We start from the raw sequence: 18,010 nt of genomic DNA, 5'->3' as shown, positions 1-18,010 counted from the left end.
ATCAAATCATAAACGCAGTTAAATTCATTGTAAAATTATATATATATATATATATATATATATATATATATATATATATATATATATATATATATATATATATATATATATATATATATATATATATATATATATATATATATATATATAGCATCGAGTCACCAGCTAACATCCAGTTAAGTGATCAGTTCTTGCAGGAGGCTGACACCATTTTGCGGACTTCAATCAATGACTCATTTATTCCAATCATTCAGTCGCTTGAAGGGCACAATGGACCAAAAGCCAGACAAAATTGTCATCGTAAGTCCGTCTGTGTCTTTTTGCCCCCCCGCACCACCATAACAGGGCGAAATTCGACACATTTTTTTCTGGTCCATCATTCATCGGTCTACTTCTACGTACTTAGACTTATAGTCTAGCGACGTCCAGTGGTGAAGAGAGAAGCAATTCTTGCACTTCAAAAGCCATCTGCTACAACAGTAAAACTCCTCTATAACAAAACCTGCATGTGCAAAGAAAATCCCCAGTGTGTAATAATCTCCATGAATTGAAGCCTTTCCCTCTTTCTTACTCCTCCCTACAATAAAAAATGGCCGTTGTATGATACAACATGTTTTTTTTCTGCAATTGCCTAGCAGTGAAATTCAAGCAAAAAAAAAAAAAAACAAGCCTGCAGCAAAAGTCTAGCTTGGTTTATGCTTGACACTTCGGCACGTGTTTTGCAGCACTTTTTACTCAGGGTGACTTTCCCCCGCAGTCAGACGATATTCTCCCATACTCTAGGTCGCAGATGGATTCTACAGCATACAAACAACACCACTCTAAAACAGAGGTAGAGAATCTTAGTAGCATCAAATGATCTAAATTCTTCCAAGTGTTTTTCAACAGACTCATCATCTCTCCCCAATGTGGTGCTCGCCAGTAGTTGTTTACGGCATTTAGGTCGCGGTAGTCCTTTTCAGTCAAATCATAAAGGCGTTTGTACTGCATACTTCCATAAGTTTTAAGAATCCTAATGTGAAAATGGCAGAACAATCAGAGAAATTAAAACTTTGCCCCAGGCGTGGGTGCATTTGCTTGGGATTTTTTTTTTTTTTTTTTAGGCCAGCCCTGGCCATCACCTTCATCTGCCCCTTCATCTGAGTGTTGGGAGACAAATGTCACGGAAATGCTCTGCTGCTATCTATTAGATATAACAAATACATTCTAATCTGGCAAGGGTGTGTCTCTTCTTTACAGTTTGACAATTTTTGAAAAAAGTTTTATTGAATGTCTCTTGGTCAAGTCTTTACGGCGACATGTGGGTGGGAACGTTTATACAGATGTGCGATTATTTTCAGGAAGGCATTCCGTGCTGCACCTGCGTTGTGTGCACTACTGTAATTCAACCGATTGGAAACGCAATACGCCGCCGGTGTGCTATCGAGTTTGTTTGACAAGCAAAAGTTGAATTGTTCCAGACTTGTACTGGTGAAATGGCAGACGATTTGGTGCAGTGGTGTTTGCAGCAGTTACACTGCAAGTTTGGACTGGAGGCATCCGAAGATATCATCAAGTAAGTAAGGTTTTAATATGTCGTGCAACCCGTATGAAGAAAAAATTGCCCGTTTGTCACGCTAACTTTGTAGAATAATGTGATTAGAAAAACCCAAATACAGTAGTTATACTTTCGTTGAATTGACAACGCGTGTGCTATTTTGGTTGTGAACATTGATGTTATTAAGCTTGTCACTAAGTGTGTTAGGGAAGCAAGCTTAGTTTGTGTGCTAACGTAATTTCTTCTCATGTAACCTCTCAGAAGGAATCGTTCTTCTCTTCTTGAATTTAGTTGAACGCACCTAACAACTGGACACTCAACGAAGATTTACAGAATACAAAAAATAACAACAAACAATGACAAAAGCTTATGAAATTAATGGAAAGATGGTTTGAACAGGTGGAATTTTGGAGTGGGATTGGAAGTGTAGTAGTATTTGAATGAAAAAGCAAAACCTATAAAAGCTGTATGTTTGTAGGAAAAGTGGTGAGATTGCAATTGTTGAGCAGGTATGTAGCCGTCCTTACAAGTGAGGATCATGCATACACAATTACGTTTTCTACCTTATGGACCATATACTCTTAAACTGATTATTGAACATCCTGTTATTCACTGAAAGTTAAAGACTATTTGTGTAAATAGTAATATAAATAGTAAATATTAATTTGTGCAAAAAAACAAAACATACGTATATACCCAAAGTATCGATTTCCAGACATTAATTTCAACTATTCTTGATAAAAGGGAGTAACACCCAACGCAAGTTTATTACAACTAACTGAACTTCTGCTATCCTCCTGTTTAGATACATTATATCCATTGAAAAAGCTGAGGAGATCGAGGAGTATGTGGGTGACCTTCTTCAGGGTACAGATGGGAGGAAAGGAGACTTCATTGATGAGTTGCTCTGCAGGTGGAAGAAGACTCAAAGACAGGCCGGAGATATGGCTGGTCTTTTCCTCCTTAGAGAGTCAATGTCTGCAACAGGTCCAGGCATTTTTTAGTATCTCCGAAACATTACATTTCTATGACGGCCCAAGTGAAGATCTCTTTAAAACTCGTGCCGATTATGACCCCCCACCCGCCCAAAAAAAATAAATACTGCTTAATCGATTGATTGATTCTACAATATAATGCATAAAATAGCTTTGTCTTTTATAATTCCAAATACACTATAATTCGTAAACATAGTATTTCCCGTTTCTATTACATGAAATGATTCACAATATTCTAATATGTGTTTCTCTATTCGTTCATTGATCAGATATTTTTATTGAACACAATAAAATAAAAAAAAAACACAAATAACCAGTGACCTCTAAAAGTCCCGAATATGTGTTTTTTCTAGTTTCTTTTGAAGAAATACAGTGAAGTGCAAAGATTTAAATTGAATTTAGCAATGCTTCAAGTAACATTTATAAATAATACTTACAATTATATAAGAGTTTTAGCAACACAAATTTTTAAACTGTGGTGTGTCTGAACATTGGGGTGCAATGTAAAAATATGACAAAATATATTAAGAAAATAATGAATGTCAAAGTAATTTAAAAGAATGGTGAGGACTCTGAATACATTACCTGAAAATATAAGGACTTTAATTCTTGTCATTTATGTGCTTGTTTTACCATTTTATGTAATGTCTCTTATTTAACTGTCGGATTAATCTTTTATTTGTTTAAACAATTTGTGATAAGGTTATGTGTAAAACAGACACATCCTGGTCATTTGAATTATAATGCTTCCCAAAACATTGCTTATAAAAGCCTGAATTTAGGAATAATCGCCTGACAGAATGATCAAATGACTGTATTTAACTGATACAGCTACATATCAAAGAATTGAAATTAATGTGTAATATATTATTAAAGATGTTAAAAGGTTTATAATCCACAGATTTGATTGTTTGGGTCCTAAAATACATTTTTACTTTTCTTGATTAGACTCCCAAGGTTTAACCAAAGATTCACAGAAGAAGTCTAAACGTAAGGGACGGAACAAACAAGAGGTGTTGAATGTAAGTCAAACGGACCCTGAGCCAGAGGCAGTCAAAACCCCCATGGATCTGATGAGAGTCAGTATACATACACTTGAATATTTATTATGATCTAGATGCAACGGATGTGTAGCTTAGTAGCATTATTATTCTTATTCTGTATGTTCTTTGCCGACAGGTTCAAGAAAACACGAATACTTCAACAAAGAAGAAAAATAGGTTCACAAACCTTTATGCTAAAGAGGGCCAAGACAAGCTGACGGTTGTACTACCTGGCCGACACAGTTGTGAGTGCCTTGCTCAAAAGCACAGGCTCATCAACAACTGCATCAGCTGTGGTCGCATTGTATGCGAACAAGAGGGATCCGGACCTTGTCTCTTCTGTGGTAGTCTGGTAAACAAATAGCCCCCCCCCCCCTCCTTTTTTTATTTTTAAATAATCTAAAGTCAATATTAGACACTTGGACACATATCTTTGCCATTTCAGGTCTGCACCAAAGAGGAGCAAGAGATCCTGCAAAGAGACTCTAACAAAAGTCAGAAATTAAGAAAGAAGCTGATGGGAGGTGAGAATCAGTCGTCTGGGCTACCATGCTGTAAAAGCAACAACTTTCTTTTTTTTTTCAGCAACAACCCCTGTGCCTGAAACTAAAATATATATATTTTTTATGGATTTTGCCAATAATAATTTATTTGGTCAATAAATGGTATAATGTTAAGAGGAAGCATTACGTAACCTTAATTTCATTGTACCTATTTTGATAAGACATTCCCAGTATTTTCTATTCAATTTTGAAAGTGTGGGGAAAAAGGTTCTAATTTTAGTAACTTTTTTGGATGCATCTTATATACTGTTGTGCTACATAATGTTTAATTTATGGTATTCATAGATGGATTTTTCTGTGACAGATAGCGGTGAAAGAGATTACATGGCCCATCAAGAAGCAAAGATGAAGGTTGGCTTAGAGAAGGCTGTCCAACACAAAGACAAACTGCTGGAATATGATCGAACTAGGTAACGTCAATAAGCAGTTTTATTGGCATTTTTCATCCACTTGGAATCACAAAAACTTTATAACAAACACTATTGGCACTATTTCGTATGCAGTGTCAAGAGAACTCAAGTGCTTGATGATGAGTCAGATTACTTTGCCACTGAATCAAACTGGCTGTCAACTGCTGAGCGTGATAAACTAAAGAAAAAGGAAGAGGAGCTGCGTGAACTTCGGCATGCGTCTCGTAAAGATAGGAAAATCACCTTGGACTTTGCTGGTAGACGAGTCCTTGATGAGGAAAACAATCTGAATGAGTACTATAACAGGTAAACCAGATGCACAGGCACCATTTCTGTAATGCTTTAAAGTTATTGTGACAATCACCCACTGTTGTTTTATTTCAACCATGCAGATTAGATGACACCCTTCAGGCACTAAACATTGACTCTACGGCAAAATCTCCATTTTTTAAAAGACAAGGAGAACAACAGAAACTCAGAGAGCTGGTCAACCCCAACATAAGGCAAAGTGCACCAGAAGTAGGTTTTTAACCACTATGTTAACCTCTTTCCTACTGTTTCCTACTGTTTTCAATGACTTCCTTTCATAAACTAAGTCTGCCTTCCTTTGTATGAAAAATTGTACAATTTGAAAACCTGGGCCACACTTTCTTAACTGGACTAGTCTTTTAACTCAGTGCAGGTCTTGCAGATTTATAACAATAAAATCATAATCCCTTAATTATTCCACATATATATATATATATATATATATATATACAGTCGGCCCCCGGCTTACGAGCACCGTGATTTACGAACAATTCGCCTTACGAGCGTGGATCAGGGAGGTTTTTGTCCTCCGCTTACGAACAAACCTCTCGCCAACAAACCTCTCACCTTACGAGCAATTCGACATGCCGGCCATTGAGTATGTAGAAATGATCTCGTTTAATTTCGTCAATAAAATCAACAGTAGCGACATCATCAATCATCAGTAGATAGTTGTGGCAGTAACGCGAACGCTATTGGTCTTACAACGTCACACTGACTGTCTCACTCACGGTGTCTAAATATATTACCATTTAAGTGTAGTGTTTGTACAGCTAAAGGGAAAAACAGCTGACATGAAATTAAATGTGCCGATTGCAGGACAAAGAATTGTCATTGGTTTAAATGTGTGTTTTTTTTTAAATTAATTGTCAATACATTCCAACCGTTTAAAAAAAAAAAGTGCGAATAATTATCAGTCAGTCACGGAGATGCGAATATGCTATTGGTCGATTAAGGTCACCCGGTCTCACTCACGGAGATGCTATTGGCCAGCGTCACACGTCAATCACAGAAATGCCGATATGCTATTGGCCGAACGCCTTTATCTAGCTTGATGGGACAGGATGGAAGGAAGGAGAGAAAATTAGTGAAAAACGGAATGTTGTGAAGACTTTGCAAACTTTATCTGTTAGACATAGCTTCTAAAATTACTAGCAGCGGTAAAGAAAGAAATAAGAGGATGATGTTTTAGTATCTGCGTGATTTGCACCCTGACTGAAAGAGTTACTGTAACACTGTAAGACCAATAGCATATCTATCGCCGTGTTAAATTTGAGCGTTGGACTCTGCCCCCCTCTGCTTACACCCAGCTCAAGTCTCGTCGTTTCAAAGGTAAAAGCTATTTATCCATTGTATATATTATATAATGCAAGTGTACAGCAGATTATGTCACTCAGTTTTAATATATGTATACAGTGTGTCGTTTTTACCTAAGGCCTCGGCGCGCGTTGCACGCATTCACGAATTAACATGGGTTTGGATTGCCCGCTATACGAGCAATTCGAGATACGAGCGTAGCCGCTGAACGGATTAAGTTCGTAACCCGGGGGCCCACTGTATATATAATGTGTATATGTATACATGTAAATGTATATATGTATATATATGTATATGTATATATATGTATATATATGTATATGTATATATATGTATATATATGTGTATATATGTATATATATATGTGTGTATATATATATATATATATATGTATGTATATATATATATATATATATATATATATATATATATATACAGAAAAATAAAAAATACATATACATATATACAGAAAAAATAAAAAATTTTACTGTTCTCACTTGACTGACCAAGCGATCTGTCATTAAGCTCAAGGAGCATGCCTACAAGATGCAGACACCAATGAGTAGTGATTTTACGTTCTGAGTGGGAGTGGGTTACAACTCCTGCCCTCATTGGTCGATTGCCGCATAGTAGTGCCCATTGATCTTATTGACAGATTGCTTGGCCAGTCAAGTGAGAACAGCACTATTTTTTGTTGTTGTTTTGGAGGGGGGGTCATGGCAGAGGATGTGCTTTGAGCACAAAGGCGGCTGAGAGATCGTGAAAGACGAAAGAAAGCTTTGGAATCCTCTTGCCTTTTATAACAAACTTGAATTTAAAGTGTAAACTATGCTTTTTAATCTTGTTTGGTAAGCTCCTTCTTACTTGCTTTTAGTTGGACATCCAAGCAACTGCTCACTGTGATCATACGTACAGCCAAGACACGGAAAGAGAAGGCATACCAGTATAGCTACTTTATAAGGTTTAATCATTTAAGATTTACATAAATATGTGTACTGCAGTAATATGTGACAATAATTCTCTACAGTCTATTTGTCTTAAATATGTAATGTATAAATACTTTTCACATTTAAAAAATGTCAGGTCCCCACATACACATGCATGAAAATTCCATGTAGGGGTAGGGCGATGCTACTTCGCGGTTTTTCACTTATTGCGGGGAGGTTCCGGTCCCCATTAACTGCAAAAAATGAGGGATCACTGTATATATTTACCAGTATAAACCAATCCCAACAATTTGATGATTGATCGCCATTCTGAAACAATACCATTCATTGATTTACACTAATTTACAAGCTCCTCCAGCATTATTGATGAAAAGCACTAGTAGATGTCTCTAGGCAGTTTAAGAGGTACTCATAGGTGTAATGAAGGTATGGGAGGCCCAAATGACATAATAGTACAGAAAAGCCTGGTATGATTTTCAATGTTCACGTTATACAAGAAGACAGCTTCAGTTGTTGAACTTGGAAGGGCAGAGAAACAGTTTAAAGGTTGATTCTCCAGATGGTCTTCTTTTTTTTTTTTTTTTACGAATTGTGCACCAAATCTTCATTTTTCCTCTTTACATTTCTAGTGGGTAGATGTTGGAAACAACAAAAGGAACATGGAAAAAGGACAAAGTTTGGCACAGAATAGAAAAGCAAGAGAGCGGTCTCGGTTGCGTCTCCAAGACAAAGAACTGCAGGAGATGTCTGACGGTGGTTGGTGTCTGAGCATGCACCAACCATGGGCATCACTGCTGGTCAAAGGCATCAAGAGGTATGGTTTGAAAAATTTTGTGACTCACTCGCTCGTAATCGAATGGTTAAACGTGCTCACAGGGAATTGTTTACGTATGTGCAGAGTTGAGGGGCGAACCTGGTACACATCCCACCGTGGCCGTCTCTGGATTGCTGCCGCAGCTAAGAAACCAACCCCCCAGGAGATCTCAGAGGTGGAGGCCATGTATTGTTCCATCTGTAAAAAAGGTAAAACTTTGAGTAGAAAATGTTTATAGGACTACTGTACTGAAAGTACTTTGGCGATTGACAGATGGCTAAAGATTGCAAACTCCTGGAAAAAAAAAAATACATCAACAACAGGAAAATAAAATCAAGGATGTTAGAGAGGCTAGTCATATTGTTGTTTAATAAGAGACATATACACAGTGCTCAAGACAAAATAAAAACGATCTGAAGAATCCATCTATGAACAATATCAGCTCATCTCACTATTGACGCCAATATTTGGCATTTTGATTACATTGTTTTTCTTGTTAAAGATCCAATGACCAATATTTGATCAATGTAAAACCGTTAACTTCTGGGAATTATTAATTTGAATTTTCAGTTAACACTGTAGTAGAATGTACTGAACGCATGTTTCCTTTTTGTATAAAATGGTTTGAAAACAAAAATATGTAAAATTTGACTTTTCAGTTATTTTTTTTTATTTTAGAGATTTTTTTTCCACTGGAGAGAACTGTTGAGAGCTATTTACAGTAGTTTTCATTTTGCTTTTTTAAAATTCTCATAACTCCGATAGCCTCCTCCACTTTTTCTTAGAAAATTTACACCAAAGATGTACGTTTTCAAAAAATAAATTCTCCAATTAACATTATGGTACGTTGGCTAAAGTTTCCAAAAAAAAAACAACAAGAAAAAAGAAATTAACGTCATTCAAATCTGAATTGTTCTACATCTTTATTGGCATTTCAACCAAATTAGAAGTTGTGAGTTTTGCCTTTTAATCTTCATTTCGTCTGATATTTTTTCAATTTACTGAATAATCGGCCTCCTCGACTACTAATAATCAGTGCCATACGGGCCATGAAAAACACCGTATTAGTTAGTCTACAGTGTTGCCTTGTTTTTCGAGGTTAACGGGGACCTTGGAATTTTAGTGCTGTATTTTGTTTCTTGTCTGCTTAGAGCCAAAGTTTCCTTCTGACTATCCTACGGGATGCCTTTTGGGTTGTGTCAACGTCACCGATTGCCTTTCTCAGGAACAGTATAGGGAACAGGTAATGTTAAATATTTTCCTTTAAATGCTTGGTTGTCCTGTAATTTTTCATACTGTGTAAACAATGGTTCAAGCATTTAAAAAAATGGCAGCAGTGTCAACAACAAGCAAATGAACAAACTGTATAACTATCACATCCATTTAGTCAGCCACATACATGCAGTTGTAATGAAGATATTCAAGACAGATTTGTTGTCATGTCTATAGTTGTACCACACAATGAAATTCTTATTCTGTTCACTTCCCTGAGCAGCAAACGACACTCCACAATCGAGCAATCAATAAATAGCAATAAACAACAGAGACAGTAGTGCTAATAATGTAGTGCAGAATATCATGTAGTGCAATTTTTTTAGTGCTAGATATTGTTTACATAGGTAGACACTTAATAAAAGACATTAAACATATCTAAAATTGTACATTATTTGTTGAGGTTTTCCACTTAGATTTAAATGCAATTTTTGAAAACTTAATATAAAATCTTGGTGGAAGTGACCTTTTTGAAGTTAGAAAATAAACTTCGATTAACATTCTTTATGTTTAAGTAATGTAATGCCTTTTTGGTACCAGCAGAGGTCAGGCTGCACCTCTTCACCTAGAATTCTCTGGGACCTTACAATACATTCCACCAGAGGCATTACGCTTCAAAAAATAACATCAGAAACTGAAATCTAATCCTTCATCATACATGTGAACAAAATGGTGGTGCATCTGCAATTCATTGCCTAAACTGATTGTGTATGTGACAAGAAAAAAAAAAATCATCTTGTGAGAGTCAGGGGAATCCTCCTGAGAGTAGTAAAACATTTACCAACTGACCAGACATATATTTTGCCCTACACGTTTTCCCTATGATTTCCTCAAAGGGCACTTAGTTAAAATCCATTCTGAGGGCTCCTGTATTGAGGAGTCCTGAAAATATGATCCCATTCCACTGTGAGGTCATCACATGCCTACAAGGTCAATAGCTCATTTGTCACAGCAATAAGCAGCTGTAATACCACTGCTTCCAGCTCAGTGAGCCAAATTAGAGTTTAATCAAACACTGACACTTTTCTGTTTGATAAGGTATTATTTTATTTAAGGTTTCCTATGAACACACACAAATGTATCATATTCATTATACTGCACAGCATCTCCTACACTGACACTAAGTAACCATACTTACACTCTTGGGAGAATAATAGTCATCCCAAGCATCTCACGTATACTCGAATATCTTTACCAAGGTAGGTTTTCAGAAGTGTAGATGGGTGGGGTGCGGGGAATGGGGTAGAGGAGGGAGGACTTGAATGCTCCTACACGGTTTGCATTCTGACTACTGGTATCTGTTTATTTCAGGGCTTTCCTCTTTTGTACTCTGGCCTCATTCTCTCCTCTACCACTCATTCCACCCAGGGCTGTAAAATCATGTTTGCAGGCTGTGTGACTGCCCTTTCATCCTATGAAAGTGTGTATGTGTGTGCGTGGGTGTGTGTGCGCGTGTCCACTCGCACACAGAGCCATAAATAACACCCCCACCCCACACGAGGCCGCATAGGGGGGGAAAAAAAAGAAAGCCAGAAAGGCAGATGTAGAAAAACTACAGAGGAACAATAGTACCTAAAGTTTAATGTTGGTTCTGAACAATTATATTGTTTCTTCATTTTCTATTTTGAAGAGGGTGTGCAAGAGAGACTTTTATCTGGTTAACCTAGCATTTAAAGTCTGCTCACATTCATGTTAGTTGACATTTGAGCGTAATGCATAGTAGCACAATTCCACGCTCCTCGGCTGCGGGGAAAGGGTGACGTGCAGGATTTACAGGCCATTTCTGGCAGCTGTACGCGGTTAAAAGGGGGTCATGGAGGGCTGACAGACGTTATTCTTCAGCCTCCTCTAAAGTTATTTCGAATGGTATATGACATTTCAAGAGGAATATAGGGAGATGAGTTTAACATGAAGTAACAAAATTCCCAAACACCTAGTTTTCTGTCAATACTTCAGTAATATCATCTACCCCCAGTTTGAAAGTGGTTAAACAAAGAACTGAAGGGCATACATTTTGAGAGAAAAAAACCCCACCTCAGGCACATTCGGCTCACACTTGGTCCAATTCTTTCCCTCATTAGAAACTGACTAGTGTATTGATCCATTCTCCCAGTAATCTCTCTGCCCTCACAGCTCCCCTTCCCCCCACCTCCCTTACAACTGGTAATTGGCTCACCATTATGATCTGTGTGTGCTCAGTCCACCTTGTCTCCCTGTGCTTTCTCAGCACTCAGTGGATATGTACATCCGACTTGCCGAGGGTAGAGCCAAATTGGAGCAGGGGAGAGGGTCTGTGTAGTAAAAAGATATAAGGCTTTTACAGAGTGAAAACGGGAAAGCTTTTGGAGAAGTACTAAGATAAATGGATTGTGTGCCAAGTGCTAAAGAACACAAATAATATATTTAAAATCGCTTTAAATTAAATTTAAATTTAAAAAAAATGTTCGTTTACATTGGTTGTCAAAATAATTCACAGTTCAAGCAAATGAACAACACACCCCATGCAGCGTCTGAACAGCACTTTCTGCTGAATCCCGCAGTGAAAAAAATTGATTGGCTCAATCAACACTCCTAATAAGGATCTGATTTCTTACCGGCTTCCAAGGACCGTAACACCAGATGGCGAGCTACATGACTCAGTGAATACAAGTCAAAGAGGTATAATCTCCTGGACAAGGCATGGCAAGAGCAAGTCCAGGGACTGTTAAATTCTGTATTGATTATGTATATTGAATGTCTACAAGGTCTATAGGTCAACATGGTCTTTGTATGTGCCATTGCAAGGTACAATAAAACTGAACCAGTTCCTTCAAGTTGAAATGTTGCCATTTTGATGGAAAAATAATTGAACTGAGATCTTTCTGACTAATAGTGCAATTTTGATACAGTTTGCAAGCTTCAGTACAATAATCACAATGATCATTCAAAACAACATTTAAAAACATGACAGAAAATGACATCCATCAAAACATTAAAGCCTGTTACTCAAATAATGCAAAGAGGTTTTAAGAGCAAGGTAGTCCTTTTTAATGGCTTTTGTAGAATGTTTGTTGGACCAGCTTAACAGGTGAGACGAGACAGTATTAGGGTTAGGTCAAAATGGCATCCCTCTGAGAGGCATAAAACAGGTGGATTTTTCTGCTTGATTCGTATTCTACAAATGCAGTTTCAATTACCGTATTTTCTGCACTACAAGGCGCACCGGATTATAAGGCGCACCCTCAATTAATGTCATATTTTAAAACTTTTTCCATATATAAGGCGCATCGCATTATAAGGCGCAACAGTAGAAGCAGTCAAACTTTAATAGTAGATTACAAACCAGCTTTCTGATCACTGAATGAAATAAACAACTGTCTTATGTTTTATTTTATTAGTATTTCCGTGACAGTTTATCTTTTAACAGCAAGGTATAACATTTAGCGCAGGGATTTTATATCAGGGAAATTTTCCTTCAATTCAATCACAATATAGTAATACTCAAAGTAATAACAATAATAACTCAAATCATAACTCTAAACTCTCAATAACATAAAAACCTAATGTCAGTATGACCAACCATGTTCAACTGTAAACACTCAAAAGAAACAGGTAAAGCTTACTTTATCAGTTCATTCCCCATCTACAAATCCCACTCTCAATATTGATCCGTACATAAGGCTCACCGGATTATAAGGTGCACCATCAGCTTTAAAAAAAAAAAAAGAAGGCTATTAGGTCCGCTTTATAGTCCGGAAAATACGGAAAGGGCACGATGTTGGGAAATAGTATATTTAATAAGGACACATTTTGAAGTTTCATACTTTGTTAGATTTTCCCTGTTTGGTTGATGTGTTGTCAGGTGCCCAATAATAATTACAGTGTGCTCCCGTGTTACGAGAATAATCCGTTGGGCTCATAAGGCGAATTCACCATATGGCGGGCAATCCAAACCTATGTTAAATAGCTAATGCATTTAGAACCCGAGGTAACAACATCAACATTGTACATACATATTAAATACATTTTAAAAATTGGTACCAAAATCGTTTAGTAAGTGCTACGTATATATAATATATATGTATACAACCAGAAAGCATCATTGTCATCATTAACATCATCATTAATCTCGTAACATGGGGGCCCACGGTATGTATGTAAGTATGTATGTATGGTGTGTGTGTGTGTGTGTGTGTGTGTGTGTGTGTGTGTGTGTGTGTGTGTGTGTGAGAGAGAGATAGAGAGAGAGAGAGAGAGAGAGAGAGAGAAAGAAAATAATGCAAAACAATTTGGTGACAATGTACAGTTAAATTTCAGACCTGCTGTCTCTTTAAATAGTGAGGCGAGTGGAGTTGGTCATGCTTTGTTGTCGCACTCACTAGCTTTTTAATATACTACTGTATTTCATTGTGATTCTTGAAATTCACAAAATTAACTTGAGTGCATTCACACATTCTTGTGCACACCCACAATTTCAAATAAAGACAGGACCCCATACATTTTAGTGCTACTTTCTGTTTTTAACTTGTAAAAATGTCTTCAACGACAAAATGAGAACATAAGATTTAATATATCTGTATCTAAATATAATAGTGCGGTGTTGTATCAATATTTAAAACAAATATTGTTTTCAGCGAGAGCTCTTTGGGTGGTTAAGTAAGAGACAGAGAGTGTATTTTACGGTGTGATTATTGTGGGAAAATGTGTACAAGAAATACAGTAAATAAATGTGATGCATGATCATGGTTGCTATGGGCTGTTGGCAACCTTGTCACTGGACGAGATGCGCTCTGTGTGGTATTACCACACATCTTGTAAAATGATTAACCAATTTTGCTTCCATGGAAACCAAAAAAACAAAAACAAAAAAATTAGAAAAAAGTAGAACCTCCTAGTAAAACTTCAGTTGTCCTGGAAACAGATTTTTCCTATCTCTGCTTTTCTCTGCCTTTTGGGTGACATGTACAGTATGTCTTTTTAGAGCTGCCTTCTGTGGGCAACAGCATGCTGTCGTGAAACATCTCTGCTTCTACATGGCACAGCCCAACATGACACTACCAACCAATCAAATTGAGTATTCCTTAAGAACAGTTTTGCTGCCCAGACTTTTCCACATGACTTTGTTGCTAGACTTAGTGACTTTTCAAGCCCAAGTAAGGATTTATTTTCTCCAAAGAAACATCAAACCTAGTTACTTTCATTTGTCATTTTAGCGCTGTATGAGATTTTTCTCTTGCTGTCTTGGCTCTGTTGAGTGACACAGAGATATATAGTGACACATTTGGCTTTGTGCTTTGAGATGAAATGAGTCTCTGGTTTCAGTAGAGTCGCAGAGACAATGACGATGGCTTCGAGTAAGTAACAGGCAGTCTTACTGAGTCAAGTTTCACTTCGTTTTACATACTTGCTTCCTTGTCTGACAGAAGAAACACAATCATTTGTGAATGAGAACAACTTTATTAGGAATCCACTTCCATTAAAATACTGCGTATGGGCACAGAGAGCTGTGCGCCATCTTTTTGTGCATTTTGTAGCTAGAGTCGCTAACATTGAAACGACAGTACTAGTGTTCCCTTGTTTTTTTGCATTTAATGGGGACTGAAAACCCCACTGCAAAGTCGAGACCCCCTCCCTAGGAATTTTTGTGCATGCAAATGTGGTTATTAGAAAAATATTTACTTCACATATTTGAAACAAGGATTGCTACAGTACACAAATTTACTTAAATCTTTAATTCTTAAACCTTATTTGCGATTGTGTAATGTTATCCCTTCCCGTTTTTGTCCCTTGGCCGTAGTCAGTGGACACAAAGGGACGGATAGGCCCTCGGGGTAATGACCCTGGCATGTCGACCAAGAGTGGAACTTGTAGCTAAACAAATACGAAAATAAGGATGCACGATTTACACTCAGTGTTCCAATTCATTACAACAGCACTTTTTGTAAGAACGTCAACGAGTGCCCCTCACATGCGAGCAAGAGAGGTGCGCACGTTCAGTATTCCAATTCATTACAACAGCACTTAGAACATCAACGTGCGCACCTCTCTCGCTCGCATGTGAGGTGCACTCGGAGACTGTTGTCTGAATAAGTTCAAGAAAAATGTGGACACCCTGTTGTGGCGAGCAAGTTTACTTTTTTTTTGTTTTTTTCCTACCCTAAAAGTTTTTGCACCTTTTTTCCCAATTCATTTATATATAAGGCTCACGATTGAGCCACAGTAATAGAGGTGCAACAATTAATCAATTCATTGATAAGTAATCTTTACCAAATACAATTTTTTTTAATCAATTAATCAAATTAATTACTGTATTTCTCCGTGTACAAGTTGAGGTTCTTTTCCTCATTTTCAACCCCCATATTGGGGGTGTTGACTTATACCCGAATAACTCAAAACCAGACCAATTTTATCCACATATCTGTGTTAAGCCGCACTGGACTATAAGCCGCAGGTCATAACATCAGATATTTATGCAAAAAGGTGGTATATGAAAGTTGTATTTATTTTTTTATATATTTTTTTAATTGTTTAATAACTGAACATCCTGTCTTTAATAGACTGAACTGCCTGTATGTTTAGTCCCAACATTATATTTATAGAAAATTGATGGCTCGATATTAGCTACATATCACCAACAGAATACTGCAGAGTTAAATAGCAGTTCAAACTTGAAATCAACACAACACTTTGATAGCATTCTGTCTCCCATTGTTTCATTGATACATTATTTTAGTGAACATTGCACACACTGCACATAAATAATATATACGATCATAATATAAATACAATCACATATACTGTATTCCGTATATCAAATTTACACATCACAAACATTTATACAAGATCTTATTCAATATAGACATTTAATTAAAAAAAAAATATATATATATATATATATATATATATATATATATATATATATATATATATATGCCTATATTCCCTAGTAAGGGTAGCCTAAGCTAGCCTGGCTTCGTATTTCTTGAAAATAAACTATAAATAAGGTTTTGTAACCACTCACGGTAGAACAAAGCCTTTCCCCTGGGGACATCCACGCCCGCCCTGGCATCACCTTGCCCCCCACCCCCCAGGGGGGGCCCGCCCCACTATTTGAGAAGCACTGCTTTAAAACAACTTTGACAAACTTACGGTAAGTCATATTGACAATAGTCTGCAAAGGTCTGTTGATGCCTGGCCTAAAATCCTATGCGCTGTATTTTGTAAAGAGGATTCTTCGAAAAGGCGAACGCAAATCTATCTTATTGCTCTATTAGTCGACGGAAAACGTGATAGAATAATCTATTATGAAACATATTCAAACCTGACAGTCACAGTTGTTTAATTGTAGAAATATATTATATATTGGTTTCAGAGTGACACTCGTGTCACTTGTTTCTTTAAATCATGTATATTTTATCTCACTGGATGCACACTTGCTCCAGTAAAACCATAAATACTTATACACCACCTCACATAGCTCCAAGCCACTGCTAGCCACTTATCAGCAACAGAAGTGATGTTTTCTGTTGAATTCCATTTGTACAAGCTCTCCTTCTGACCTCTGGAGTGGAGCTCCCCTGCTTGTTAGGCTGGTGGGAAGCTCAATCTGATGCCTGTGTTTCCTTGTGTGGTAATGTGATATTTATATGCTGAAAGCCTTCCTTCCAGCTAGCCACACAGAAACACACACTCGCACACACTCACAAGGAAGACTCTTAGGAGATGTTGGATGCATTCCAAAGGAACCAAAGTTGCTCTGTAAATGCATTTTTTTTCCACTCGTTTCTTTGTAACATTGTGTAAATCCTTTCTGTCTTCATATTTCCCCAATTTGCATCCAACAGTATGGGTATCAGGCCAGGAATGTGAAGTAAATTTCCTTTTGCAGAGGATTCAATTTATGTTCTATCAACAGACATGCACCCCCACTCCCCTCCTCCTAGTGTCACACTAATACTCTCCCCTCCCTCACATTCCTCCCTTCTCCTTTCTGGGCAGTTTGCCATAGCACCGAGGTCAAACATCATGCGATTCTGCAGTTGTGTGTAGAATGCATTCAGCCCAACGTCCCCAGGCACTGCATGACAACCAAGCAAACCTCAGTCACAGGTTTCCGACAGCATGAAAAATACATAGAACCATCTGGCTGACGAAAATGGTCTGCTGCACTGTTTAGAATTTCACTGCTGTTCTCAGTCCACTTCACTGAATGTCACTTTCTGCAGTAGGGGTGATTGGCTGCAAAGCTCTTTTCATTGTATGTACAAAAAAAAAAAAAAACTTTGGCTTTTTGTTCTGCTTAAATCATAAAACACACTCTTTTCTCTATGTAATGATCAGTGGAGCAGTCACACACTTAATATGTCAATGTTTGTATTTGCTTCATTCTGACGAATGACAGCAATGATAATGAAGGTCTGCAATGAATGGGTTTCTTGTAGTGGTTTATATCCTCATCTTCAATAACAAAAATTGTGCATCACACAAATCTGATGTGTACAAATCTGTGCTTTGCCCATCTTATTCCTGTATTTTGAAAGCGCTAACATGAGCATAAAAACTATATGTCAGTTAAGCGGAAGACAAATATCAACTGTCAAGCTGTAGAAATGAAAGTGTTTTAAATTCTGACTTTCTTGCTTTGTTTGTTGGTAAGTTAAGTGCATAAGTGCATCTCCTTTGTCATTATCAGGAGTACACATCATTTTTTTGTGGGTTACTCACGTGAGTTTTTTTTTTTTTCTAATTAAAAGCCGTCTTCCTCAATGTCCACCCTCATTGTCAGTCCCACTTTAACAGTGCACTGTATGTGTGTGCACAGTGA

The 18,010-nt window shown here is 37.3% G+C and overlaps 1 protein-coding gene across 2 annotated transcripts in view; it reads left to right on the top strand.

Annotated features, from left to right (window-relative positions):
* Nucleotides 1–1,383: 1,383 nt before the first annotated feature.
* Nucleotides 1,384–18,010, top strand: part of trip4 (thyroid hormone receptor interactor 4) — an 81,301-nt gene continuing 64,674 nt past the window's right edge. For both annotated transcript variants that reach the window (XM_088414093.1, XM_088414092.1), the window contains exons 1-11: nucleotides 1,384–1,555; nucleotides 2,343–2,524; nucleotides 3,481–3,611; nucleotides 3,712–3,927; nucleotides 4,021–4,099; nucleotides 4,443–4,548; nucleotides 4,642–4,854; nucleotides 4,941–5,067; nucleotides 7,751–7,935; nucleotides 8,020–8,144; nucleotides 9,087–9,178. In XM_088414093.1, the coding sequence (XP_088270219.1) occupies nucleotides 1,476–1,555; nucleotides 2,343–2,524; nucleotides 3,481–3,611; nucleotides 3,712–3,927; nucleotides 4,021–4,099; nucleotides 4,443–4,548; nucleotides 4,642–4,854; nucleotides 4,941–5,067; nucleotides 7,751–7,935; nucleotides 8,020–8,144; nucleotides 9,087–9,178 (1,536 nt within the window). In that variant the 5' untranslated portion in view covers nucleotides 1,384–1,475. The remainder of the gene's footprint in view (nucleotides 1,556–2,342; nucleotides 2,525–3,480; nucleotides 3,612–3,711; nucleotides 3,928–4,020; nucleotides 4,100–4,442; nucleotides 4,549–4,641; nucleotides 4,855–4,940; nucleotides 5,068–7,750; nucleotides 7,936–8,019; nucleotides 8,145–9,086; nucleotides 9,179–18,010) is intronic.

Source organism: Hippichthys cyanospilos, chromosome 4 (assembly GCF_059441005.1).
Source record: "Hippichthys cyanospilos isolate Australia breed blue-spotted pipefish chromosome 4, RoL_Hcya_1.0, whole genome shotgun sequence".
Lineage (NCBI taxonomy): Eukaryota > Metazoa > Chordata > Actinopteri > Syngnathiformes > Syngnathidae > Hippichthys > Hippichthys cyanospilos.
The sequence above is the reverse complement of the archived record's forward strand: the minus strand, read 5'-3'. Positions and strand labels throughout refer to the sequence as shown.